Here is a 27519-nt window from a genome sequence, read left to right on the forward strand (position 1 = left end):
GCGGTACCCCGCGTCATCTTGCGTCACGATGTGCGACGCCGTAGCCAATTACCTCCGGTATGTGTCTGTACCGCGCACTTTGAATGGCTGCATCTGTACAGTAATATGAAGAAAGGGAAGAAATGTGCATTTTACCTTCTGTTGCAGGAAATAGGCTTTGGCCTTCGCTCTTAGTTTCTGCTAGTTTTCCTGTCCGCAGTAAAACCTCAGCAAAGTTTTCCAAGGGGCTGTGCTCATACGATGTGTACGTCACTTCACTCTAAAAGAACAGGAAAAAAAAAGAAATATGCTACATGTTTAAACGAAATGAAAGAGGAAGAGGTGGAACAAGAAATTTCAAGACAATTTATAAGTATTTTAATTATATGAAAGAATTGTCTTTTATATGGTGAGTGCTATGCTTTATTGGTTTCAAAATGATTACAGCTGATCCTAGGACAAGTTACATTCAACAAGAAATCAAGAGGGTGTTTCATTACCCTCTCATGTTTTCTAAAGCTGGAATTAGCCTGACTTTTTACTATCACTTTCATGCCTTCCTGGGTCCCACAAAGGTATGAAAGATGCACACACAATCTTGTCTTCTTCATCTATCTGTAAAAAGTTTTTCAGTACTTACTTTATCAGTATAGGGATTATCCAGTAGAGACTCATAGAAAGGGTTGCAACCTTGTTTTTCCATATCTGCATTTTCTTCAGCTATGCCCTTTAGTGAAGAAGCCAGTCCTTGACCCTAAGAAAACAAAGTGCTATGAAATATTTATAATGTCTGGCATCAACCTCTGCTATATCAATTCTCAAGGATATTCTTCACAACAAAGACATGGTAAAGGCCAAGCAGCAATCAATTTCCTAAAACAACACACAAAATATGGCAAACAACTAGTCAATTAAAAATGAATAAAATATTAATAGTTAATATCCTGTTATTCAAGCCTTGGGAATTGCTAGTTAAAATCAGGCATTTGTGAGATGCAGGAATCGAAACTGGTGCACTCCAAATAATTATATTAATTAAATTGATTACATTTATATGAATATCTTCATATATGATGGAATATTACAAAATTGGAAACAAGTGTTTGAATGCCTACAATTTACCTTGTTGAACTGAGAATTAAATCTGTGTTTTAGAAATCAGGCTATATAAGCCAGAGATAAAGAAAAATAAACATTATGTTGCACACATGTTCTATGAGAGATCATATTATATATTCCATCATATTATATATTATAGATCATATTATATATTATATATTCCAATGGCAGAGAGTACATCAGGCTTACTACTTTTACATTTATCTTAGCCCAACTGAAGCATTTTTTATTTTTATGCATATATAAATGCATAAAAAAGATGTGTCTAAATGTCATCTAGTGACAGAAGACTGAATCTTTGTTTTTGTTGGGTTTTTTTCCCCCAGAGTCATGAGTGATTAGAGATGAATATAGTCTCTCATCATAATACATTAGGGCTCTTTAATCAAAATTAAAATTGATATCATAAACACTGTTGCGAAAATAGATTTTGCCTATTTTTTATAATGCACAGTCACTGACTGTGAAATCTTAAAAGAAATTATTAAATATGAAACAGTGTGCTATATAAAGCAATGCTTTAATTTTCTTTTAATTTTTACCCACTTCAGAAGCTACTTTTACCCAAACCAAGTTCTCGAGAGTACAGAGTGATTGATGCATCAACAGTTTCTGTCAGACAGAGCATAGAGCTTAAGGAATTAAATTTGCTTGCTCAGGATAATAGCAAGCCATTAGAAGAGCTGGTGCTTGAACCGGGAGTCTTCTTACTTTAAAAAGGCAAACCTCCTACCCTTCTGTGTTTTAACACCTTCTGCACGTATAATTGTGACAGAAGACGTTTAATTTAAAACAAATGGAATTCTAAAATGACTTTCAAGTGGAACACGAATGTAACTGTGGAATGAAACAAGATGTTCTAAAACATTGCATCTGCATAAAAACGTAAATTATACTCCTTCTCTCCTCAAGTATGCATCACTGACATGGAGACCATGTGTTAAACCATGTGTTAAACTAAGTATTCTATTTTCTGTGATATAGTACCATTCTAATGATTAGTGGGGAGCGGTGATTGTACACACATACTTTCACACATGGAAAGAAAGCTCCACATCTGAAAAGGTGTTATTTCTGCTTTTGACTTTTTAGGCAGGAAAGTAACCTCTACTCCTTCTTTCTAACATGACTTGTTAATTTCTAACAAAATAGTATGCTGACATGTGGCTTTTTTGTTTTCACCTTGTAGTGTATAGACACACTAGAAACAACAACCCCACAGATAAACTATCATTTTTGTGCATAGCATGTTAACATACAGTGGCAGGGGCTTCTGTCATTTTAATATTTTGATCATGTAAAATTGTCTTACATGTAGAGGTCGCAGGTAACTGATTGACTTCTTCCACCATTGTGAATCACTGACAGCATGCAGCACAGCCTTGGTGGTCATAGTGGTGTTAGAGAGAACCTCTATAGTTTTAGCTGTGGTTCGATGTAGCAGATCTGCAGATTGCCTTGTGCTAGAAGCTTTTGCATCGGCCTACAAGATGAAGCATTCACCAGCAAAATTAGAGAACAAAAGAATACCATACAAGCAAGCACTGCAATGTTAAAACTATTGATCTGGATAATGTACAGGATGTCTCATCTGTCATAGAAAGCAACTTAAAATATGCTGATACAAAAGCTGTCAAACATTTGCTAAGTTTAAGCAGGCATCAGTACTTTGCTGAATTTTAAACCATAACTGTTTGGAAACATACAGAGGATTAACAGGAACTTTGCAGGTGCAGAATAACGTCCATACAAACTGCATGCCATCTTGCAAGGCTAAATCAAACATATGATTAATCTTAGTTAACAAAACACATATCACCCAGTGACAGGATGGAGAGTTTGTGAATTTCTGTTATCAACTACCCATTAAAGGACTGCATTTCTGAAAGTATTCTGTATAGTAAATTAAAAAAAATAAAGATCAAAAACACCCCAGACATCCTGGTGCACAATTGCACTAGTAGCCCATTCTGTTTTAATTATGTCTTAGAACATATTTATACATTTAATGTCTCAAGTTTATCCAGTAATGTCTGAAAGGAGTTACTGTATGGTTATGAACTTACAACATTGATGTGCATCAATGTGCATTTTTTTTGTCTGATTCAAAATGTTTTAGGCTGGGCTGTAAAGTAATTGGCAACATATTGAAAAAGAGCCCTTCCACAACCTTCCAAGACCTCTTTAAAGATATTGCATGATACTGAAGAATGTAATAATAATTGTGACCATTTACAAATTAGCTTTATAATAATGATATTTCTCCTTTGTTTGTACAGAAGCACCGTGACTGTTTGATAGTGGTCTATGTACAGAAAAGTTAGGTATTCATCTGCTAATTTATGTCTATAGTATCATATAATAGTGGTGGCCAAAACATGGTTTGCAAAAATGTATTATTTTAATGTCAAATGCACTGATAATGCATTGTGGCACCATTTCAAAATGAAATTAAATTTCTCACTGCTTAATGTGTAATTTATTGCCAGTAGGTGATATACAGTAGCACTCGTTTTCTCCAGGATTGCTGGGCAACTCAAGCCAATATATATTGAATATACACAATATATAACTGGAAAAGACGAGGAGAATATTGTTAAAAACTAATTTGTATTGGGACATTTTAGACAAAAGCCTTTCTTCAGCGTTTAGAAAGAAACAAAGCCACAGTGTGCTATTTTCAAAAGTTTTTAACAACACAATTACTACACTGTTGGCTTATCTTTACATATATACGTCTGAAAACCAAGAATTCTAACAGAAGGTGGAATAATGTTTTTGTCATATGTTGTATATTGCTGTATGCTTTATGAATACATCATCAAAAGGTATTGATAAGCTTTCTTGTTGAATGGAAGTAATGAAAGGAAGCTAAAACTGTATAAGTCAAAAACATTACAACCATGTTTCTTTTTTTGTGACCTAACAATTGGAATAAAGGTGGTTAAATGCAGAAACAGTTTTGGACAAATTTCTTTTTTGATGTTTTTAAAGTAGCACTGCACTCTTCCTGTTAATTTAAACAATCCATAATGATTTTGGATTCTGCTGCAAATTAAGGCTAAATTATACTTAGATATATATTATTCTATAAATAAACACACTCAATTTAAACATAAATAGTTTTACTCCACAGAACACTGCTATTTAATCTAAAGGGTTTTAATTTGCTTATTTTTAAGTGACAGAGAAATGCTTTATGTTTTGGGACAGTGAAGTGCAATTTGTCATTTTTGTTATGCATAAATGAAATTTGTATTTTAGATCAAACAATTAAAATGAGGCAAAAGTAAATACTTTCAGCTTTTGTTTTTGATATTATTTTGCATATGTTTATCCACTTTAGAACAATGTTATTTATTCTGTTCTGTATTGGGACAAATGGCTGACAGATGCTTCTATTTGCTCTGGTGTTCCATGTTGCATTAATTATAAAAACATAAAAGAGTTGTGAATGCACAGCCGTGGTGCTTACATTTTGAGTCTGCCTCTTGAGTTAGAAGGCATAAACCAAGATGGAAAAGCAAGCACTTTTAAAGATGAGAGCAAAGAAAATTCCAATTAGAACCAATGCAGAGAGAGATCAGGCATAGCAAAATCAACAATACAGAATATTTAGAGAAATAAACTACAGGAGGAGTGAGCAATGGTCAAAAACCAGGTCCCCCAAGGAAGATAACAGTAGTGAGGACAGAACAAACTAAAATTAACAACCAATGAGATTGCAGACAATCTCCAGAGTGTGAGGATGAAAGTACTTCGAATCACCACGTTCAGAAGACTTCAACAGAAGAATTACAAGGGCTACATCTCATCAGCATAAAAAAAAACAGAAAGATCAGATTATAATATGCAAGGAAGTATAAAATTGAGCCATTATACTTCTGGAATAAGGTTTTATGGAAAAACAAGACAAATATAAATGTTCATCAAAGTCACAGGAAGGAAAAGTACAGAGGAAGTGGGGGGCTGAAAATAATCCTAAGCACATCACCTCATGTGTGAAGTATGGTAGAGGTAGTGTGATGGCTTGGGAACGCATGCCTGACTCTGGAAATGGCTCACTGATTTTTACTGATGATTTAACTCATGATGGCAGCAGCAGAATGAATTCTGATGTCTACAGAAATATTGTGTCTGCCCAAAAAAGCCTCCAAGTCCATTGAGCAACACTTCATTCTGCAGCAAGACGATGACCCAATACATACTGCCCACTTAACCAAGGAGTTCATCAGGAAGAAGTAGAAACTTTTAAACTATACAGGTATCAATATCCTGATTTGAATCTTAAGCTGTATTTTACACTTTAAAGAGGAAACAAAAGTCAGAAAACTGCACAAAAAAGCAAAAATGTAAAGTGGCTGCAGTTAAGACTTGGTAAATTATCTCAAATAAATATATCAAGAGTCAAATGATATTGAAATACTACCTTTACACTAATTAAATTTACTTTGAACTTAATGTGTATCAACACTTATGCGGCCCTGAAATTGGGGGGAGTGAACAAAAACAGAATTTTGGTTCAACATGGTTTAACATGTACTGTATGCACAGGAATATCAATGAATAAAAACTGTATTTCTGTACTTTACCTCATACTTATCTTTTGATCTGGAATACAAATTACAAATTACCAATACAATAGTACAAAGCAAAAATGACCATTTCACTTCAATGTCCCAGTGCTTATCACTGTGTTTCACCATTTTTAACTGCCCAAACATAAACACAATACACAAACTGAAATATTTTCTTGATATTTTAAAACTAATTCAATGTACTCTTATGGATTAAATCTTTCACTTTGACTAATTAAATCACTGGAGCCAGAGTTTAATATTTATTAATAAAAACCCAATTAATAGACAGCTTTCATTTAAAATGGATAATCTTCAACACCCAGTTAAATAAAGAAAGCAATTAGTAGGCTTCATTATCAGTTCATAGAAATTAATAAATTCATTTGAAAAAAGGTGGTACACATATTAGAACTGTGAAATAATGGATAAATTATATATGTTGTCTTACGCACAAAATAGATCATTTTAATAGCAGAAATACTAGTAATTGATAATGTGAAATATAAAAAATACAGTCTCCTAATTGTGGACCATTATAACAGGATAGGACAGTATTTGATGCTGATGTTGGTTTACATCGTTTATACTGTATATGTTGATTTATATATTTCAGTGAGCACAAAAATATTATGAAACCTAAATGTGCACTGCCATAAACAATGTAATTTGAAAACCTTACAATGCTTTTTTTTTAATGACACTTGTCAGTTTAAAAAAAAAATAACAAACACTAATGTGTAGCAAGACATAAAGGTAAAACACCTGCTCCAAATTGAATTTGGTTTCAAAAAGGCATTTTAAATCAAAGCAATCTGATTTTCCATTTTTACTACACAGCTGGGGCCTTAAGCAAAAGTCAATTAAAATGCACAAGGAAACAGTTTTATTTGATCAGGTAAAATTCTCTGTAGGAACAGGTATTTTTAAAATGTCTGAATGCTTAGAAAATTAAATGTCTAAAATCAATGTAAAAAATGTTTAGAAAATTAAATTTCATGTTTGTTGACCCTGCTAATATGCTTGTCAAATTAGTTGTGATTATATCTGAGAAAAGCAGTATGTAAACATGGGTAACCGTCATCAACAGATGAACTGCTATTAAAATGACATTCATATGATATGTACCATATTTAAGGATGTAAAATAAATCTACCCCTTAATGACATTAAATGGCATTGATTTATTCTTAATTTGCTTAATTCCTACTAGTTTTGAACCATTCTGATGTTCCGCTTTTTACTTACTCCTCCATTAGATACTTCATGACCCTATAATGACCTAATACACACCACATACAATTGTGTTTATAAGGTAATTTATGTACAGAACATCTTAAGTTCTGTAGTCTAGCTCTTACTTAAGACAGACAACTGTTTAGGATATGTAATTTATATCGCAAGGCCTATAACACTGAGTTGTGAAGGTAATCATTAACAGCTACAAAATTATAGGCATCTTTTAATTATAAAACACCTTTTTAAAACCAAAATTTGTCAATTAGGAATAATATACTTTTAGAGTGACTGTAAAACATCTGCATGTACCATCTGCACGACTATTACCTCTTGAAACCACAGAGAAACCAACTATGTTGTGTAATCTGCTATACTGAAAAGACAGTTTCAAACTGCTTAAGGTAAGCAGTTTTTTGGTCCCTTGTTAAGAAACAAAACAAGGCACCTAAAATCACCATAAACAAAAAGCCTGACCGGTTGGGAATCTTTAGCATCCAGCCCTGCTCCAAAATGATTAGATGCTTCTCCAAGATGAGTGGGATTAATTTGGTAGTTCACTGCTTGATAAAGGATCTGTTAACGAGACAAAACAAGAATAAAAAAATAGAAATCCAAACAATACATTACACAGAGAAAGAACAAAAGAGAACCATGCTTGAACAGTATATTCAATAAGAAAGATATGGGAATTCAGAATGGTACAGACTAGTCTTTTTATGAAATAATGATTGTTTTCCTATATTTCAGTTTCAGTTCAGTAACAAGATTATAATACTGAAAAAAATAAAACAATAAAAATGTATGAGCCAGCAGTACTGTACAATAACAACAATACCACAGTTCTGCAATGGAAAGCACCAATTTAAATTAACATTTATGCCACCGAATATAAAAGCTTTAAACTGTTAGTATAATTAAACTACATTTTATCTGCTATTTACAATAACAGGTAAATGCATTTAAAGTTATATTATTTGACTCATAGTGAAATACGAAAATGTCGTCAACTAACAAGATAAAAAAAATCCAAAAAGTCAGGCAAGTTATTTTGATAGACAGTAGACAAGTATAATTTGACACACATTTATTGCCACATCAAAAGTGAAAAGAGGGCAAATTACTTTAGTCATAATGGTGAAAGAACAGCAACCACTGAAAAGCTGAATTCCCCTCTAATTAATCCAGCGTGTTAGATTTGACAACAAGGTCTCTCCTTTGTGATGCTTAAATTATGAAGTCTGGCAATTAAATAAAATAGGCCCCAAGATATGAATATACCATCTGTTTGCTATCATGTGACCTCACTAGACTGGCTTAACATTCATCACCTCACACACTTCATCTGCGCCGTGAAGAAACTCCTTATTGTGCTTAATTCCAAAGTTAAACAATGTTAACTCCCAATGAACCAAAAATTCCCTTAATATAAAACCAATCTTGCACATGTGGAAGCTGAATTAAAAATACATTTTTTTTAAATTGTTCATTTTCCTGTATTTTAAAGTTGTTACTGGACTTAGCAAGATAATTACCCAAGAGAATGAACAAAGAAATATGTTGCCACCATTCTTTTTATGTGTCACAAGATTCACACTTCCATTTCTGATATGTACAATAGCTTTAAACATCTCTTGCCTAATGCATTTTCCAATGAAGAACACATACAAAATCTTGAAACAGGTAAAGGAAACAGGTACAAACAAAGGAAACAGAAATTTAAAAAGGTTGCAAAAGATAGTTGGGTGAGTCTGTCAATATGGTAAATAGATTGTGATATGGCACTTAATAAATTTAGCAGAGCACTCAGAATTACAAAACTGTGACAAAGTAAAATAAAATCACAGTACAAAGTTAGTGAAAGAAAACAGAAAAGTTTATAATGATATAACTCATGACAGAGAAAAACTTGATACACAGATCGGAAAATATGCAATATTCCATGAGCCAAAAGTATACATTGTGGCTTTAAGAAGTACCATACCTAGCAAATTATTATTATTTAATATAAAGGGTACAATTACTTCTAAGCACATATTGCCTACATCGATGCTGAATGGAGAAACCATGTTCTGTATCTCAAATTAGTTAGTTTACTTAAAGATCTGAACTACATGCTGTAAAGATAAATGTTATAATTTTAAAAATCTCATGAACTCAATTCATAGAGAAAAGGTTATTTAGATGAAAATACAGCTAATATACATTAAAAAACAAAACAATATGATAGTTACTATTGATGCAAGTAGCTAATGAAAGTCATCTCTTAATATTTTGTGTTTTTTTTTTTTATATCCATCCAGCATTTACCATGTAGACTAAAACATTTTGCATTGAAACAACTTTTAGAAAAAAACAGTTTTACTTGACCTAATCCCTTTCTTTAGATCTTATGGGTGGTTTAGGATTGATGCTTTTATTTCTCTTCAATACTTTGCAGAACTCAAAAGTTTCATACGCCCCTCAGGCTTTCTGTCTGTGACATCTGTCAGATAGTATTAATTCCATTAACCTAACCGTATATGAAGTACTCTATTGTCTGGGGATTTGTAATTTTCCTCTTCTCTCATCTCTTTTGTGCAAAATCATTCTAAAGTCAAGAGCAAGACAATTTTAAAATTTCGTTTTAATATAGAATTATACACCTTTGGCACAACATGATATGAATTCAACATTTATAATTCTGTAGATAGACTATTATTCTACAGACAAACCAGCCGTAGAAAATCTCAGATTTGCTAAAACTTTAAATCCATATAATCTCCCTTCCCTAGTCTCTGATTCCCCTGCAGAAATTGGTTAGTCAGTACAAGCTTGCACATGCCTGCTTCAGTATGGTTTATTTTAGGCTGAGCATTATTCTGAAGTTTTATGAGGTTCTAAACTGTGTTGTTGTACAGAATATAAACTATGCGCCAATGCACTGGATTGCATTGCTTCTATGTGATTGAAGACAACAAAAACTACACAGCTTGTATTTTGACATTTTTTCCCCATGCAATTTTATATGCCTGGTCTCTGCGCAGTTTTACATTACTGCTTATTGTCAGGATGTGCTGAGACCCACCTGTGTTTGCAGAGAGCTACTAGCAGCTAGCAGACTCTGAATGACATGTGGAGGACAGTGTGTGAGGGCAAAGGCCATGAGCTCCTGCCGAGTGCCCAGGTCCTGGTAGCTCTCACACTGTCCCAGCTGGCTGCAGACCTGCCAACCATCACTGTAACCTGGAAAGGCAAAAAAAAGAAAGAATCACTATTCCATCTGGAATTGCTGTCAGTCATTGGTAAGGTCACCGCTGATCCTTTGTTAAATATTTCAATGCAAGAAAATAGCATGATGGGAAATAATGATAAAAAAGAAACAGATAAATGACCTCTCTTGTAACTGAGCATCTGGCCCCTTTGCAATCTTTGAGAATCTGAATAGCATTTACAGTAGATGCAGTCTTCAATTATTAGGCTCAAAGATACAGTATGCAAGATGCTCTGCATACAAACGTCTTTGCTTATTTTTCTTTCTCTAGGATCCCTGCCTGCAAGGCATGCTTTGCAATCTGTTAAAATGACACTGTAAATGTACAGTGATTACAAAACAAACTGAGGAGAACATGGTCTATTTTGAATGCATTTGGAAATCAGCCATAGAGACCAATTATGATTATGATCAGAGATTTGCACAGTTGAGTTTTCTTTTGCATTCCAGTAAATAACAAGTCTACCAAGGGTCTTTCTGAGAGACCAAACAGACCTGTGTCTGCAACTTAATAAATCCTTATGCTTCCTGGATTCAACAAAGTTGTAATTAGGGCTTTTTTTATCTGCAGTCCTGGATCATCATACATTAAATGTTAATTCAAGTTTTCGTCTCATAGTCTCCACTTAAATGCAGGGGGAAAAAAGAAAATCATATTAAAATTATATTATCAATCTCGCTTTCAAAATTGTCTTGACAAGGCAGAAGAAGAATTTAAGCAACTGAAATGTATTTTTTCATAGGATTTAGTATGTCCTATCTGGGAGTTTAACATACATAAGTAGACAAAACAGTAAATAAAATAATGCACTTCCTGTATTTCCAGCATTTATTCAACCTAATTCAGGCTGAACATTCCATATTTAAGATTTATTTAAATAAACCTTTCGGCACTGGCTAAGTGCAAGGTTTTGTTGTATTACTCAATTCATAAACTTATTGCTCGTTATACTCCTTTAAACTACATAGAAACTTCGAATGAGAAATAACGAATATAGCCAATTATAGTAAAATATGTAAATGGTAAGAAGAGCTCTTAACTTTCATTGAATGATAACTAAAATGAATACTTCTGTATATTCTAAATATAAGAAAAGTAAGATAATAAAATGATTAGAAAACAGGTTAGTACTCCTTCCTGTCTGTTTCTGAGTTTTCCTATCAGATGGTGTTATCTAATTAGTTCTTTTCCACATTTTTCCTTTTTCATATTTTGAAACTGTCAGTTTTTAATGGGTGCAGTATGCGCTATATTCCCTTCACAAGCGCTTGTGTTATATATACACAAACAAATCCACATATGTGCACACATATCTTACAAGTAGGCAGTAGGGGATTCTATTTTTTTTGCATTATAAATCCAAAATGAAAGCAGCAAGTGCAGAAGTCCCCAGGCCCCAGGATAGCCACAAGGTTGCTGCTGCATAACAAACTGAAGAAACTCTGATACAACAAAGCTATTTGTGTGCTGTTCTTTTGGTGAATCTGGTCTTAGTCACCTATTAACAAAGACTGAATTCAAACTAGCGATCACATTGTTGTGTCCAAAATGTGCTCCAAATGGAGGTCGTTACGTTGTGAGCCACTCAAGATCCGCACTTCAGCAATTCTGTTGAAAGGCTAAAATCAAGGTGTGATTCTAAGACTAAGTTTATTTTAAGTGCTTATGCTCATTAGTACATCAAGCGTGCATTGAATGAGACTGCTGTATAGTACCTGTTGCCATGAGCTCCTGACAGTGGATATTGGAGGCCTTGTAGTCCTGGCAGTGAAGAGCCTGTTCTGCCAGCAGAATTAACACTTGGCCTTTTCTCTTCACTTCATTATCTCCTGAGAAAATTACAGAGACACTCATCAAAGCCTGAATGATTCATTATCACGAAAGTCATAAATACTACAGCCATTATTACTGCTCATATGTGAAGACTATTTTTTTGTTGTTACTGTAATAAAAACATAGGAAACATTGCAAAAGAAGAAAAAAGAAACACTCCATGGTTCTCAGGTGATTGCTAGTAGTTTATTGATCAAAAAATCTCATCCAGCTGTTTCGTAAAGGATTCCAACAAACTGCTTCAGAATACAAACTCCAAAAACTGCAATTCCTTTTGTGCTCAATCTTTCGTAGTAGAAGTAATAAAAGCAACAGTAGTTCTATTGGCAGAATCTGTAGTAGTCCTAGTACCTCTAATAACTACTACACTACCAGTAGTGTACCAGTAATATCATGCCAGTATAAATGTTTAATATATACCAGTTCACTACTTATTAGTGGTAATACTTTTATTATGTGGAAATATTATTCCAAAGTAGTTAACATAAGAAAATCCAATACAGTATGTCACAATATTGGATATTTTTCAAATGATAATTAAAGAAAGAGGAGATGAATTAACTGTATTGCAGTATTTCATTACTTATAATGGAATAAAGAAAGGACCATTTCTTAAACAAAAGCAAAACTCACTACCTAGTGAAATTCAAAATGATGTATATACAGTGTGCGAATTACAAATGGGAACACGTAATGAAAAGTGTAACATTAGCTGCAAATGACCAAAAACAACATTCTTAACCATTTCACAAAGTACTGCACATACAAGTGCTCTTCAATATCCTTGAAATACAACCATTAAGTTTGTTTTCTCAGTAGTGAAACTATTTTCTAATAAACCAATAAATTAATTATATAGAGCTTACAACCAGTGAATTTAATCCATTTTGTACCAGCAAAATCAAAACACAAAGTTTATATCACAAGACGTAAGACAATCTAAACTTCACAACAGTATATTTAGAAACCAGGAAAAACCAGATAGAGTAACAGAATATTTTTCTCCGGCATTGCAGTTCAGAGAAGCTCCAAAGTGTTGATAATTTAAAAATTCTCCACCAAAATACAATCATAAAAGCAAACATTTGTCAAAATACATAAAACCCATTGTGCTTACCTTGTAAAGCAGTATAAACTTTATGTTCAGTTGTACAATTGTTCAGTTCACTTCCACATTATTAATGTTGTGTCTAGAAATTGCTGACCAAAGGGTTCCTAATATTTTCAAACAAACCGCCTATGAAACACTGATGTAACAGGCAGAAATAACTGTCATTGAGTGAATTCTGACCATTCAAAGATGTAGGGGAGGATCTGAGGCATTTGCCATGCTATTTTTTTCTTCAAGTAAAGATCACAAAGCTTCTTGTCAATTTGTTATATCTGTTCACCAGTAGCTTGCAAGAAAGTTCAAAAACAGACTTTTCTATTGTTTAAACACCATTAATACCCTTTCAAGCACTGCCAGTAGAGTAAGTAAATGCAAAATTCATGGAGAAATGTTTATATTTGTTCAATCACTTGCAAATTTGTATTCAAGGTACCACATACTAGCAAATAAATTTACATTCTAGGTGTACTACAACTTGAAAAATTGACTTATTAAGACAGACAATGTGTTTGATGTTTTTTTCCCCTCTCGTTGTTCTGAATATTTATTTCTAATGTGTGTACTGAATAAGACATGAAAACCTGAAATTTCAGAATTGATGGTCAAGGGGATCCCTTGAATTCAAGACCCTACCAAGGCCTAGGCTGTGCAAGTTTCCAACATCATTCAAGATTATTAAAAGATGCATCCATTTCAGAAGGATATTGACCTTGTGTTCCATTTGGGGTGAGGTTAAATAACAGTTTGTGAAAACTGACATAATAGTTATTTTAAATTCTGAATTTCTTTTAATTTGCTCATTTTGCCATTGTCTATAATCTATCCTTTTAATGAAAGTTTTAATGAAAGTTGTTTAAATGTCAAGCAAATTCTAATTATGTAGCTTTTTATATATGTTTGGCTTTTCATCATCATAAACCTTTATATTAACCAAACTATCACTAAGGAAATAGATGTAAAGGATGAAATGCAAAAATGAATTATTACATACATACCTGTATTGTATCTAATTAGATTATATGGATTAAGATCTAGTATTGTTAAAATACCGATGTACTGAAACAATTTGTGACTTCAAATTTGCAGAAAAAATGACACAAGATAGACTGAATGTAAGCAAAATTAAACAGGAAAAAAAAATGAGCTCCTCTACTGTGACTATTATAAGCCCAAAAGCCACTGAGATGTCCATATGAAATAGCACAGGTGTCTATGGCAGGATGTGTTCATGCAAAATCTACCAGCACCTGAGAGGGAGAGGTTTTGCATTGATTTGACAATACCTGTTTCTCATTCAACCCTTCTGGCAAGACACAAAAGAAAAAAAAACGACAGATTCAAAATCTAAGCATGTCTGTCAATGCCTTCATCAGTCTGAAGTGTGCACTGAATTAAACAGTGCAGGACAAATCCTTCTAGTCTTTCTCCTGGAAGGGAGTAATCGTTCATTCCAGTCTAAAGAGCCTCAAACCTGCAGTCAACGTACTAGAAATCCAGAGTGCTATCAGACAGTGAAAGGGGAACATATTCAGCTGTTCTTCATTTGACATGCCTAGTGACCACACATGATTGCGATAAATTATCTTCAGTCAAAGACTTGGTGGTGTCATTATTTAACTACTGGGCAACAGATTGTAGAAAGCTGTAACAAACTATGCAGGCACAATTCCTTTAAGCACAAGCACATTAATGGAGTATTAACTTGCATTATAATTTACATCTGAAGCATGATTATTTATTAAAGATTTAACATCTGTAATATTCCCAATTCCAGATTGAGAAATTTAGTAAAAGTCAATTTATGCTGGTTTCTGACAATCTAACCTGGATGATTACTTCTTATACTTTCTGCCTCATTCAACCTTAAATCAAAAACATTGCAGAAGAAGGTCCTCCATTACTCCCTCTAGCCTGAACAGCCAATCACATGAAAAATGTAAAACACATCTTAGGGCTCTTTAGTGCCCAAAACGAACTCCCCTTTTTTCAGACACACTCTTCTTTTAATATTAGTGTACGTACAACACAATCCTGTATTAGCAAGAGAATGCTATTTTCTCCAAAATCTAAAATGAATTTAACTGAGAAAAAAGTCAAACCCTGCAGATGTATTAAAACAGGCAACGAACCTGTATCCCTCTGGCGCCTTGTCACAAGAGCCATGAATATGCATCTCAAAGGTTCAATATCTTCTACTTAGCATATCACATTTGTGTTCATGGTATTGTACACACTTAAACAGTTACACTACATTACCTGCGACCCTCAGCAGATTTGCAAGTCCCAGGAGTTTTGTGTACTGCTTATAAGCTGTTGGGCACTGAGCGATGCATTCTTCAATGAGAGTGAGACGGTCTGATCGCAGGCGTACTGGGAATAGATTCAGAGAAAAAAAAACATTAGTGTGTGACATGCCAAGTGTCAAAAAAGGCAGTGATGATGACTTGACAGGTTCTATTGTTAGATCTTTGCAGTATAATGACAATTCCATTACTCTTAAAAGCTTTGTCCTTTCTTGAAGAGTACATGGCACTCATGTTTTACTCATTAAAAATGCGATTCTTAGGACAATTAGATAAGACGTGTGTAATTGGCCATCTGATTTTACAAGGTCATGACTATTTTTTATAGGAAACACATAAAACAATGTTACAATTAAACTAATAACAATTTCTATTTAGAGGGATGTTGTAAAATATTTATTTTCGCAATTGCAATGTGAGAATATATTCAGAACTCACAGTACACTACTTTTATAATCATCAGATGTGATAATGTGAAGTTCAGCTACTAACTTGCACTGGAATTGCACTAACGTGTATTCTATTAAAATTCTATTTCTATTCCTGAAACACTACACTCTGCAAGAAAATAATTCCAACATGCATATACTGTACATGTGTGTATACAAATTTAAAAATAACTTGCCAAATATTGCAAAACAACTGAAAAGGTGAAAGTCTACAATCCTGACTAATCTCAGTGTTAATGCCCTTAAAAATTCTATAATGTATTTAAAGATAATTTATAATCAGAACACAAATAAATATATATGTATATACACGTACATATTATGAGAGATTTAGCAGTCTGCTTTGCAGAATTATTCTCATTTTAGCTGTAGCTTATTGTGATACAGTATTTTGGAGACTGTGGCCTTTATTTTCCAGAGCTGCTAAATGTAGCTATACAAAAATAATAGAGCAATCTTAACATTTAAGACAAAGGTACAGACTACAGTAGTGGAGAAAGTGCTATACTTTCTGTCTGAATAATGTTCTAAAAATGTAATGCTTTTACAAGATGTAGGTTTGAAGTGCACAGTTAAACTTTTAGTGCAATAGTGCAAAATAACACCAAAAATATCTGTCTAGAAGTTCATCACTCCCTGCTCATGTATATACAATATTAAAAGTTTTTACATTGTAAACATGGACAGTGTATATAGAAATCAGTGATAGAATCATAAAGGTCATGTGATGGTTAAATACTATGGATTTGTATTTAGGAAATTATTTTGGTTTGGTGGTTTTATAAACAAATGTTGTGGATCTCAAGATTACAATGTTGTCCAGGTATTACCAATTTACTTGTTTAAAATAATAAACTATTTAATGTTTAGATAACTATCAAAAGTGGAAGAGGGCAGAAAATACAAAATTTCTTATCAAGATTTATCAGTCCATATTGCAGTCATGACATATACTTAAGTGGTGCATCAAATTCCATTAACTACTAAACTCACACGATTTGCACACAACACTTCAGTCAATGCTTTCAGCTTTTGTGCTGGGAGTCCCAGATGAGTTTAACTCTCGAAATAACACTCGGATCAAAATGTCACCCAAGCTCATAACTCTCAAATTGTGTCTCTTCAATTATTTCTACTAATTAAATGTTATCATTTTGTGAATGGTTACAGTGAGCAGTATGCATTCTGTATGGAAACTGCTTCTGGAAATGCTGTAATTGAGGATCAAATGGACATTGCTTCTTAACCTGAGCTGATTTTCATGCACCCTAACACACAGGTTCATGGACGTAAGACTTTTCAATATATAAAAAGGCCAGTAAGTTCAAATGCTGGATGCTACCATTGGTTCAATATTAAATTTAGTTGGCTGAATAATTCTGATTTTTTTATGCTTTCTCACAGAAGGCGAGATAGAGTGCATACACAGAATATTAGCTTTGGGGCTTTAGGAGTCCAGTGGAGAACCAAACAAGATGAAGTCACCACAAGAGCCTGTGAGCACTGTGAACTTGGAAAATGGAAGAGGTGGATTTGTATGGGATAGTATACCAAACAAAGAAAGTCTGATTGTAAGCCAGTATGTTGAACCCTGTAAAGAGTAGTACTAATCGCTAAATACTGTGTGCTGAAGCTGTTTTGGAGGTTAGACAAATCCATACTCAGAACATTCTTCTTCTTTTTCACTTATTATTACAATTGCATTCCCAGTTATAATAATTTATCTTCAAATTATCTTTATCTTTAAATTAAATACAGAAATGCCAAAAAAAGTTTGGAATGTTAACATCCACACAAATTTGTGAACAACATCCATATAAAACACTATGGATTCATTTACCTCCCCTTCACCAAAATATGACTTCAATTCCCGAATATATATTTTAATATGTACAGCATGTTTATTCCATTGCACTGTACTATAGCAAAGAATAAGTGCAGAAAAGACCAGCGTTTTCATGTAATACTTTCAGCAGGAGATTTTACCTTCCAGTCACAATCACACAGAATGTGAAAAGTGCACAGTCTGGACCTTTATGGATCCAATCGATTTTAGCTACCTTTTCCAGAAGCAAACAGGTAGACCTCTGTTAGTATCAATGAGCATCAGGCTGGAGTCTGCTTTGTAGAGGATCTACTGAAGCTCCTGTTGGCTAGCTGATGAGCAACTTCAGTGGATGTAGTATCTCAAGGCACCAGGGGATGAACTAGGAGTCTCTTCGCAATGTAGTCAATAGGTAATTTCTACACAAGCACTTTAAAGCTTTTAATCCTCCTTATCATCGCCTTCTGGCATTTCTAGCTAGCAAACAAAATTACATCATTTGAAGAGCTACAAATCAACCAGCAAGTACACCTGACAGCTCTGAGATGTAGACAGCACCAAAGGCTATAAAAATATTTTTTCTTTATGGGACCTGAAAAACACATACTATTTCTGAGGCACCAAAAAACTCCTCACAAAAAATCCTTTGCCATCTTTAAAAAGACAAATTATTTTTTTCTTAGGAAGTTTACAATCAAAAGGTCTGCATTTAGAATTAAATATATCAAGATGTTACGTGATTTACTAAAATATGCATTTAAGAAAAATATGCATAAATATATGCACAATATTATTTTACTACACAAAGACAAACCATTTTCGTTTTTCTGTATATATTGTACCTATTTTATCTACAATATAAAATCATAGATTGCTATATATCATAAATGAGAATTTAGGGTCTCAGTAATATCATTTCATACAGTAATAGTAAAACAAAATGAAAAACAGGTGACCTCAAATTGAAATGTCTACGTAGGCAAAACAGTTCTATGTCACCCTTTTTACACATTAAAGTCAGGACCAATATATTGTAAATAAACTGTTAAAAAGGGTCAAGGAGAAAGTAAAAAAAAAAATGCAACAATTAATCTTGCCAAAAATAAATCAAACAGATAACATAAACAAGTAGCTTATTTTTTTAGAAGTGGCTTTTATAGACTGAAACCAGCCTTTCTATAAACGATTTAGAATAATATTTTGCAAATACATTTATAGGAAGAATTATATCTGGACAAGGCATCAAGATTAACATCCCAACTCTTCTAAACAGTTGGAACCAAACTTAAATGATCATAGACAGGGCTTGATTAAATATGCCCACCAAAAAAAGAGAGCAACTCCTTCAGCACAATGCCACTTGACGATATACTCAAACATGTATTTTGAATTTCTAGTACACAATAGTGTCTGCAATTCCAACAACCAGCAGCAACCTGAACTTTTTCTGTTAACTGCCATTTAAGTGCTAATCAGGCATAACATGAACTACACAAAGTGTAACTAAAAAAGACATCACTTAAAACGTTCATGAAATAAATATCTTTCAAGATATAAAAAAAATCACATCTTATCTGAAGACTGCAAATGGTTACTGATGTGACATGGGTACATCTACAGTACATTATTGCAATAAACTGAGCAGTACCTTTTATTACTTTTATTAACTTTTTTTTTCTCTTTACAGCAAACATTGAAAAATGAAATGTGAAACATTTCCAATGATTTAATCAAACTGAAAAAAAACAATGATGTTTCTATAGAATTATTTGTGGATGTCCCATCACTGAAAACATTTGGTATAAGATTATACAAGTGTTAAAGCATAAATAATTTAAAACAACACTATGGATTTATTGTTTCAAATAGCTCTGCATACTGCTATGTAACATCTGGATAGTGGGGCAGACAATCAAAATGTACTTTGTTTTTATAGATTTTTTATAGCAAAAGACATTTCCAAATTTCCGACATACTTAACCTTCTATCCATATGTTGTTTGTTGTATTTCTTTCTTTCCCCTCCATCTCAGGAGTTGGAAAAGTAAATCACAATGCTTGTCAGCTTTTTTAGCTTGATGTTTGTTGTTTTAAAGCCTTATCAATTATTATTTGGACAAAAATGGAACAAAAGCATTTTATTATTAAGAACTTTAAGACAGAGTGTCACGAAACAAAGAAACTAGCACTTTGTGTAATAATACCAAAGAAAATTAAATCCATAAAATATATATATATTTTATGTTTAACTCAGTCTTAAGGGACTACTATATATTGTATCCAGTATATTGTATATATGCCTTCTGTGACTTCATGTTTCTTTAGGGATGATATGCAAAATCTCTTTGTCATCCATCATCACGGGGAAAGGCAAAGAACTCACAAATTAAAAGAAAGAAATGGTTGCAAAAAATGGTTGGAAGACGGGTGCATATGCAGAAAAGAACATCATACTGCCATGTGGTTGTGGCTATTTTGCGTCCATTGGTCCTAGGGCCCTTGTAAAGGTCATCAGCATCATCAACTCTACCAAGTACCAGAACCACTCTACAAGTTCTATTTTAGCCAAAAGCCTATCTTGAGGCTTAAACTTAGCCGTTAAGTAGATCCTTTAGCATGACAATAACCCCAAGTATACATCAAAATCAACAAAGAAACGCTTGATCACGAAATCATTTTTGGTCCACATTGCATACTGTGTTGCACCAATTGTGTGACAGGATAGACTTCTGCTCCCCTGTAACCTTGTATTGTATAAAGTGGTTAGAAAATGGATTGAAAATAAATTTGAGAAATATGTAATGTTGGTTAATTGCAAAGAATCATTAATAATGTAAAATATATTCAACATTGTGGAAAACTACAACATAGATCATTTTTGCTCATCTTTATCAAGGATGCATTTGTTTTTTGTTTCAAAAAGGGAAACAAAAATGGAGGCATTTACCTAAAATAAATTCAATTTTGAAAACCACAAGCAAATACTCACATCTAAAGTATTTTTGATACAAACACTATTTGTTTGCAACAGTTGAGGACATACTATAAGGAGTGAATAGACACAGATTATGACCAATAAGAGACTAAGTTCTGCCATTAGCTATCTGTTGCCAGGATTCACTATGCAACTGCTTGAAACTGAACAAGAATTTCAAGGTTGAATGCCCTAGAATTAACCATCATTCCATCAGCTCACCATGCAATAGACTCAGCAAACTGCTGTGTGTGCAAATGTAGCCTTTATTTTTATCAAGATTTGTCACTCTCCCAGCTGGAGCCCCTGTAAGGCATTAAAGAATTTGTTGTGTGTAATTTTGCTATGTGAAATTTAACTTATATACATAAACAAAACAAATTAGTTAAAACTTTAGTTTTCATATTTTAAGAGCACTACTAATGCATTGATTTTGAAACTGAAAATCTTTAAAATTGATTCCTGGTTTTACATTTATGAATGCTCATGTGAAAAGGAGCTAAAATCATTTTTATAAAAAAACAAGATCATTTAAATTTGGTGCAGTATGGCTATTCTATCTTTGGCGCTTTTCTATTATATCCGCAATGGCAATGGCACATTTCTATTATATCTGCTTACTTCTTTAAGTTGTAAAAGCAATGCATTTTACACATATGTAGGAGAACTGTAGTACTTTTTTTTACTAACGTCCTACAGACACCATAATTTGTCTGTTTTAATATTTATTCTTTGGAAAAGGCTTGGTACTAACAGAATCAACTACAAAAATCTGGAGAGTACCTCTGAATTCAGTAGGTTATTTGATGGCTTATCTGTCAAATTTACAAAGCATGCACTACGAACTATATGGAGAAAGTTTCATTTTTAAAGACTTTATTAAGAATTTAGCTCAGACAGTTCTTTCATTTGCAGGAATGTGATGCAATTTTATACTTTGCTTGACACTCCTCATTGTGCAATTTCAAGTTTCATTTATAAAACCCTAAACTGACAAATTTGTACCTTTCGTTTAATACTGGAAAATTGTATTTTTATGCAATTAAAAAATACTAATGTTTCTCTTTTCTTCTAAAATAATTATATTGTAGAACATAAGAAAGAACATTTGATAGTAGCTTATCCAAGGATCTCATGAAACCATTTCTTGAAGGAAGCTAAGGTATCTGTAACAGCCAGGCAAGACGGAGCTCATAGCCCCTAGTCACCTCGACAACCATCTACATTCACACACAATATTAAACACACTCTGTGCCGCGAGAACATGATCGGGATGGCTGTCTGTGCCACCGGTCCCCACGTAATAGGTAATTACCTCATCAGCGCCTGTCCTCTACTCTGTCTAGCACTCTACCATTGGGTTATTACGCCGAAAAGTCTGAGAGTGTTTTCTACACAAACCCGCATATTAGTGTTTAATCCAGAAATCTACCTGAAACTTCCTGAGCTTTCAAACCCTACTCTATGCCAGGATCTGACCACCAGCCGAAATCTCTTTCTGCATTCAGTGTGCTACGTGGCCACTGATGGCACGTACAGCACATTCTCTTGTTTTTTCTGTCTGCACAGCTCTTCCTGTGCTCTGGCCCTCTACCCAGTGAATCCTCCACCCTGGCTGTCTGCTAGCTTTCGGACCTAATGATTGGTTTCCTCAGCCTGTCTCACAGCTGTAGTATCCCCCAGGTAGTAATAGTATTGGCTTCAACCACATGGATGAGTAGTTTGTTTAATACCCCCACAACCTAACAAAACAACTAATAAATATTGACACGTGGATATGAAAACAAAGAGGTAATTTTTACATAGTTTTCTTAATGGCATATTATTAATTAATGATTGATATGATAGCATCATCAGTTTTTCAATAATCATATACTGCTGCTGGAAGAGGTGTTAGTGGGGCCAGCAGGGGGCCCTCACCCTGCGGCCTATGTGAGTCCTAATGTCCCAGTATAGTGATGGGGACACTATACTGTAAAAAGGAGCCATCCTTCGGATGAGACGTAAAAAAACCGAGGTCCTGACTCGGTCATTAAAAATCCCAGGGCGTTTCTCGAAAAGAATAGGTGTGTAACCCCGGCGTTCTGGCCAAGTTTCCCATTGGCCCTTACCAATCATGGCCTCCTAATAATCCCCATCTATGAATTGGCTTCATTACTCTGTTCTCCTCCCCACTAATAGGTGATGTGTGGTGAGCGTTCTGGCGCACTATGGCTGCCGTCGCATCATCCAGGTGGATGCTGCATATTGGTGGTGGTGGAGAGGAGTCCCCATTACCTGTAAAGTGCTTTAAGCAGAATGTCCAGAAAAGCGCTACATAAGTGTAAGCAATTATTATGATTATTATTATTAATCAAATGGTCCTCAAACTAAAATCACAGCTTCCACCATCTCACAATGATAATTAGCATAATCTATTTCTAAAAACTCTATAGCCATTTACAGAATTAATCTTTTCACACTTCTCTTTGAATTCCCCCACAAATTCATTTTGACACCTATTCTCACCTGCTGTGACCTTTCTTATAAGCTCTTTCTTTTGTTCTCTTTTCCTTCATATTCCCACACCCTTTCCCTCACTCACACTTGAAAAAGGCACAGCAGTCAAAAGAGTTTTTTTTTCTTTCTACTTTTCAGTGTGAAATTCACTGCTGCTTTTCCTTTTGCAGCTTGCATACTGACATAGCTCCCCACTTGAACTACAATGTGAAAGATAGTGATGATTTAACACAAAACTGTTCACATGGGTTTTCTTTGAGTGCTCTGGTTTCCTCCTACAGTCTAAAGACATAGTGGTAGGTTAATTGGCTTCTGTGAAAATAGGCCTTGGTGTGAATTTGTGACTGTGTGCCCCGCAATAGACTGGCTTTCTGTTCATGGTGTACCTTGCCCATTGCTAGTCGGGACAGAGGCCAGCTCCCACATGACCAATACAGCAATTAAAAAATGGATAGATGCATAAACTAAAATGCTAACCCAAGCCCATCTTCTGAGAAATCCACAGTTAACATAGCAGGCTTAGATGTGTCATCTGTAGCATAAGGTTCAACCTGTGTTTTGAACCTGTACTTTCATTGACTGTGAAACTTGGAAGTCTTCAATTGTTCACTTTTGATTAAAGGGACATTGACTAACATACGAGTATGTAAATAGCCAGCATCTACAGTATATAACCCTGCATTTTACAACTGGCAACCCACTAAAGCTAAGCAGATGTGAACCTGGCCAGTACCTGGATGACAGATCCCCTGGGAAAGCTAAGGCTGCGACTGGAAGAAGTGTTAGTGGGACCAGTAGGGAGCACTCACCCTGCAGTCTGTGTGGGTTCTAATGCCCCAGTATAGTGAAGGGGATACTATACTGTTAAAAATAAGACACCATTCTTCCATCCTGACTCTCTGTGGTCATTAAAAATCTCGAAAGTAGTAGGAGTGTTACCCCAGTGTCTTGGCCATTGTTTCCCCTGGCCTTGACCACCTAATAATAGCCATCAGTGAATTATGACTCTGTTCTCCTCCCCACTGATACCTGATGTGTGGTAAGCGTACTGGCACACTTTAGCTGCTTTAGCATCATCCGGGTGGGTGCTTATATGGGTGGGCGCACCACATATTGGTGGTCGAGGAAAATAAAAGTGCTATGTAAATGTAAGGAATTCTTAATCTCATTAGCCTGCTACCTATATAACTCAATAAATTAACCCTTCCAGTGTACATTCCAAACACTGGGACTTCACAAAATAGTTAAACTTTTAACACAGCACACCCTGATTAAAGTTATTTTCCATATATAATGCACATATCAGCATGAAGGCTTACTTCTCTATTGATGTCAACACACCAACAACTTTACAGCAATCATTTTACATAATTAAATACATTATAATGACAACTGCTAAAATGTTATCTACTGTATGAACTATCACATTATTAGGGTCACGCAAAAATCAGGAGTGGTTACTGATAGCACCAAGAATAATCAGGAGAACAACTAAACAACTTGAATCATTTAAAAAAGTATTTTGACAAAGCTGTTTATACTTGCTTGTGTACTACAGACTGAATCTTATTAAGCTTAAAATGTGTTTAAAAACAACAAAAAGAAACAGCTCTTACTTTACCTAATACTTTGAGTATACAGACCATTGTGATACATTTCACTTCACAGTAAAAACATATCTATACTAAAACAGACATCAATCAGCATTTTCTCCAGTAACAAAAAATGACATATCTTAAAGGTAAGGAGCCCTGAACAAGTTTTTATTTTGCATGTTCCTATAAGTAAGAAAATATAGCTTGCATGAAAAAATGTAAGTTTTCAGCATAATGCCTTTGTATCTTGATTTAGAAAGTCATTGTTCCATTCATGATTCTGTTATAAAAAACCTTCTCTAAAGTTCACAATCCATTCCTTATAATAAGGTTTAGGGTGTCAACATAATGGCTATTGATCACTTAAGTCAGTTGGTTTCAAACACTTGAAAGTTTTTAAACAAAACTTGTAGGTTTACTTATACCATAAAAGATAGTTTTTGTGAATTGTGAAATATTGTGAAATTAGAAAAAGATGCATTCAAATTTTGTCAAACTTTAAAAACCTGAATGCTCAAAATGAAGTGATCTCAAAATTTGGTTGAAGAACCTTTGGCAGCAATCATAGCCTTAGGTCACTACCAACTTCACACTGGCGTGGTGCAATTCTTGCCTATTCTTCTTGGTAGATTTGCTCAAGCTCTCTCAAGGTCCTTGAAGATAGTTTATGAACAATAGTTATAAAGTCTTTCCACCGATTCCCAATAGGACACAAGTCAGGAATTTGACTGGGCCACTCACTTTCTTATTCCTATGACACTCCAGTATAACCTTGACCTTTGGCTTTAGATCTTTGTTCACATGAAAGATTAATTTCAGTTTATGTTCTGAAGTAAGTTTTTCTCTACCTTAGAATTAGATTTGCTAGTACTTTTCTCCATGTATTTTCCCATAAATCTTCACAAGCTTTCAGTCACTGCTGATGAGACACAGAGCTATAACAAAGCTGCCACTAACATGCTTGACAATAGAGATGGTGTTGCCTGAGTCATGCACGATTTTCGGTTTGTGTCAGACATAAATGATGTCTATCAGATGCTTTGTATATATATCAACAAGTTCATATTTATCTTGTCTGATCATAAAACCATGACATTGGTCTGGAGAATCAATTAAGCATGTTGTTACAAACGTCTTGTGGATTTTGAAAGATTTTTCAGGGTGACATCACTTCTAGTTTCATCATTGCCAGGCTACTCCGTCTGGACAGGCTAATCTGTGTGCCTTCCACTTCACTGACCTCACCATGCTTTAAGAGATATTAAGGGTCTTTCAAATGTTTTTGTATACCCTTCTCCTGTGCCTTTATTCAATTTTATCCCTAAGTTGTTTGAAAGGTCCTTGGTCTTCACAGTTGAATCTTTGCTTGAAATCCACTTCCTGACTGCCTTAAAGAGACATGTGTATTTATTCTGAAAATATATTAACTAAAATTATCAGACACAGAAGCCTATCATCTAACTGCATGGCTCATTAAGGTAGTTTTGTAACCCTAAATTTTAGTTAATTTTAGTGCTGACTTTGAAGACGCTGCTTCATTAGGGTACATATGCCAGATGACAAAAACTGACAGTGTGAATTTCAGAATGTAAAGCATGTAGCATATTGTACGGCGTGCAGTGATATGGCTGATTCTTTCAATTTAGGGCTGCAGGAGAGCCCAACCCAGCCCTTGCAAGCAACAGGCGCAAGGTGGGGTTATTATTCTTCTATGAATAGCATATTCACCAACAGAAAATGGAGAACTATTATTTTAAGAAGATTATATATTATTACTGCTTTTCATAAAAAAGTTAAAACACTTCTAACGGGGCCATCTTTATAGAATGAATGTTGGGGCCAAGTGCAAGGAGCTTAAATATTAAATGTTGCACAAATAACTGACACCTGCTGTATGTGATAGATAAAATTTACTTACAAATATCCCTGTATGCTCAAGTAAATGTCTACATGAGCGTGTCAATATATATTTATTAGTGGACAGCTGTAGCCTTCCATGACAATCACAAAAGAATTAAGTAGTACCTTGTGCTTTAAAAAACTTGTAAAAAAATCGAAGTGGTTAAAATTAAAAGATGGTTAGGTTCAGAATGGTCATTACTAAAGACACAGAAAAGTCAGAGAAATTATGCAGAAATATCAGTGTTTGTGAAATTGCAACATACATGCAAGGAATATTTCCTAAGCAAGTCAAAACAACTTAAATTGCATTAGCTATTCAATGTCATCTGTCCATGTTTGCTATTAACAGATTTCTCCTTTATTATGGAATAAAGTTAGGTAAAACATATTTTAAACAGAATACAGCTGTAGTTTTCACTACAGCTGGCATAGAGGCTTAATGTATTGCTGTATCTGTGCTGTAATCTTCAATATTCTTGCCCCATGGGTCCCCTGTTGCCAGTGCTGGCCAAGTTGGACTACTTGGGGCAATAAACAGCAGATGTTACTAGCATAAAAAAACAGGTTTAAAGCCTTCCAAAAAATAAGTTTAATCCTTATTTGATCCACTGTCAGCTCCAAAGCCGAAACTGTTTTAGTTCTTCTAAATTCTAAATATTTCTGCAAGCATTCACAGTTGATCCTCACTAATACTTCTAAAACAAGAGGCTTGAAGAGCTTCACAATCATTCCTCTGTGACTAATATGTCCCTGCAGCCACTACCTTTAAAAATGTGCCCAAGCCAACTGACCATTAATATCTTCAGCTGGATGACAGTGAACAGGATGCAGTTCAACATTACAAGGGCATTGTGAGTCACTGTCA

General features: G+C 34.3%; 1 protein-coding gene across 2 annotated transcripts in view; it reads right to left on the minus strand.

Annotated features, from left to right (window-relative positions):
- nbas (NBAS subunit of NRZ tethering complex) overlaps positions 1 to 27519 on the minus strand; it is a 277731-nt gene that overhangs the window by 146729 nt on the left and 103483 nt on the right. Inside the window, exons 32-38 of one of the 2 annotated variants that reach the window (XM_088625618.1) lie at positions 15365 to 15478; positions 11880 to 11993; positions 9978 to 10135; positions 7388 to 7486; positions 2411 to 2581; positions 620 to 733; positions 136 to 259 (exon numbers count right to left, since the gene is read on the minus strand). In XM_088625618.1, coding sequence (XP_088481744.1) covers positions 136 to 259; positions 620 to 733; positions 2411 to 2581; positions 7388 to 7486; positions 9978 to 10135; positions 11880 to 11993; positions 15365 to 15478 — 894 coding nt within the window. The remainder of the gene's footprint in view (positions 1 to 135; positions 260 to 619; positions 734 to 2410; positions 2582 to 7387; positions 7487 to 9977; positions 10136 to 11879; positions 11994 to 15364; positions 15479 to 27519) is intronic. The other variant, XM_088625619.1, reaches the window with a different exon arrangement.

Source organism: Lepisosteus platostomus, chromosome 3 (assembly GCF_059453375.1).
Source record: "Lepisosteus platostomus isolate fLepPlt1 chromosome 3, fLepPlt1.hap1, whole genome shotgun sequence".
In the NCBI taxonomy this organism is placed as follows: Eukaryota; Metazoa; Chordata; class Actinopteri; order Semionotiformes; family Lepisosteidae; genus Lepisosteus; species Lepisosteus platostomus.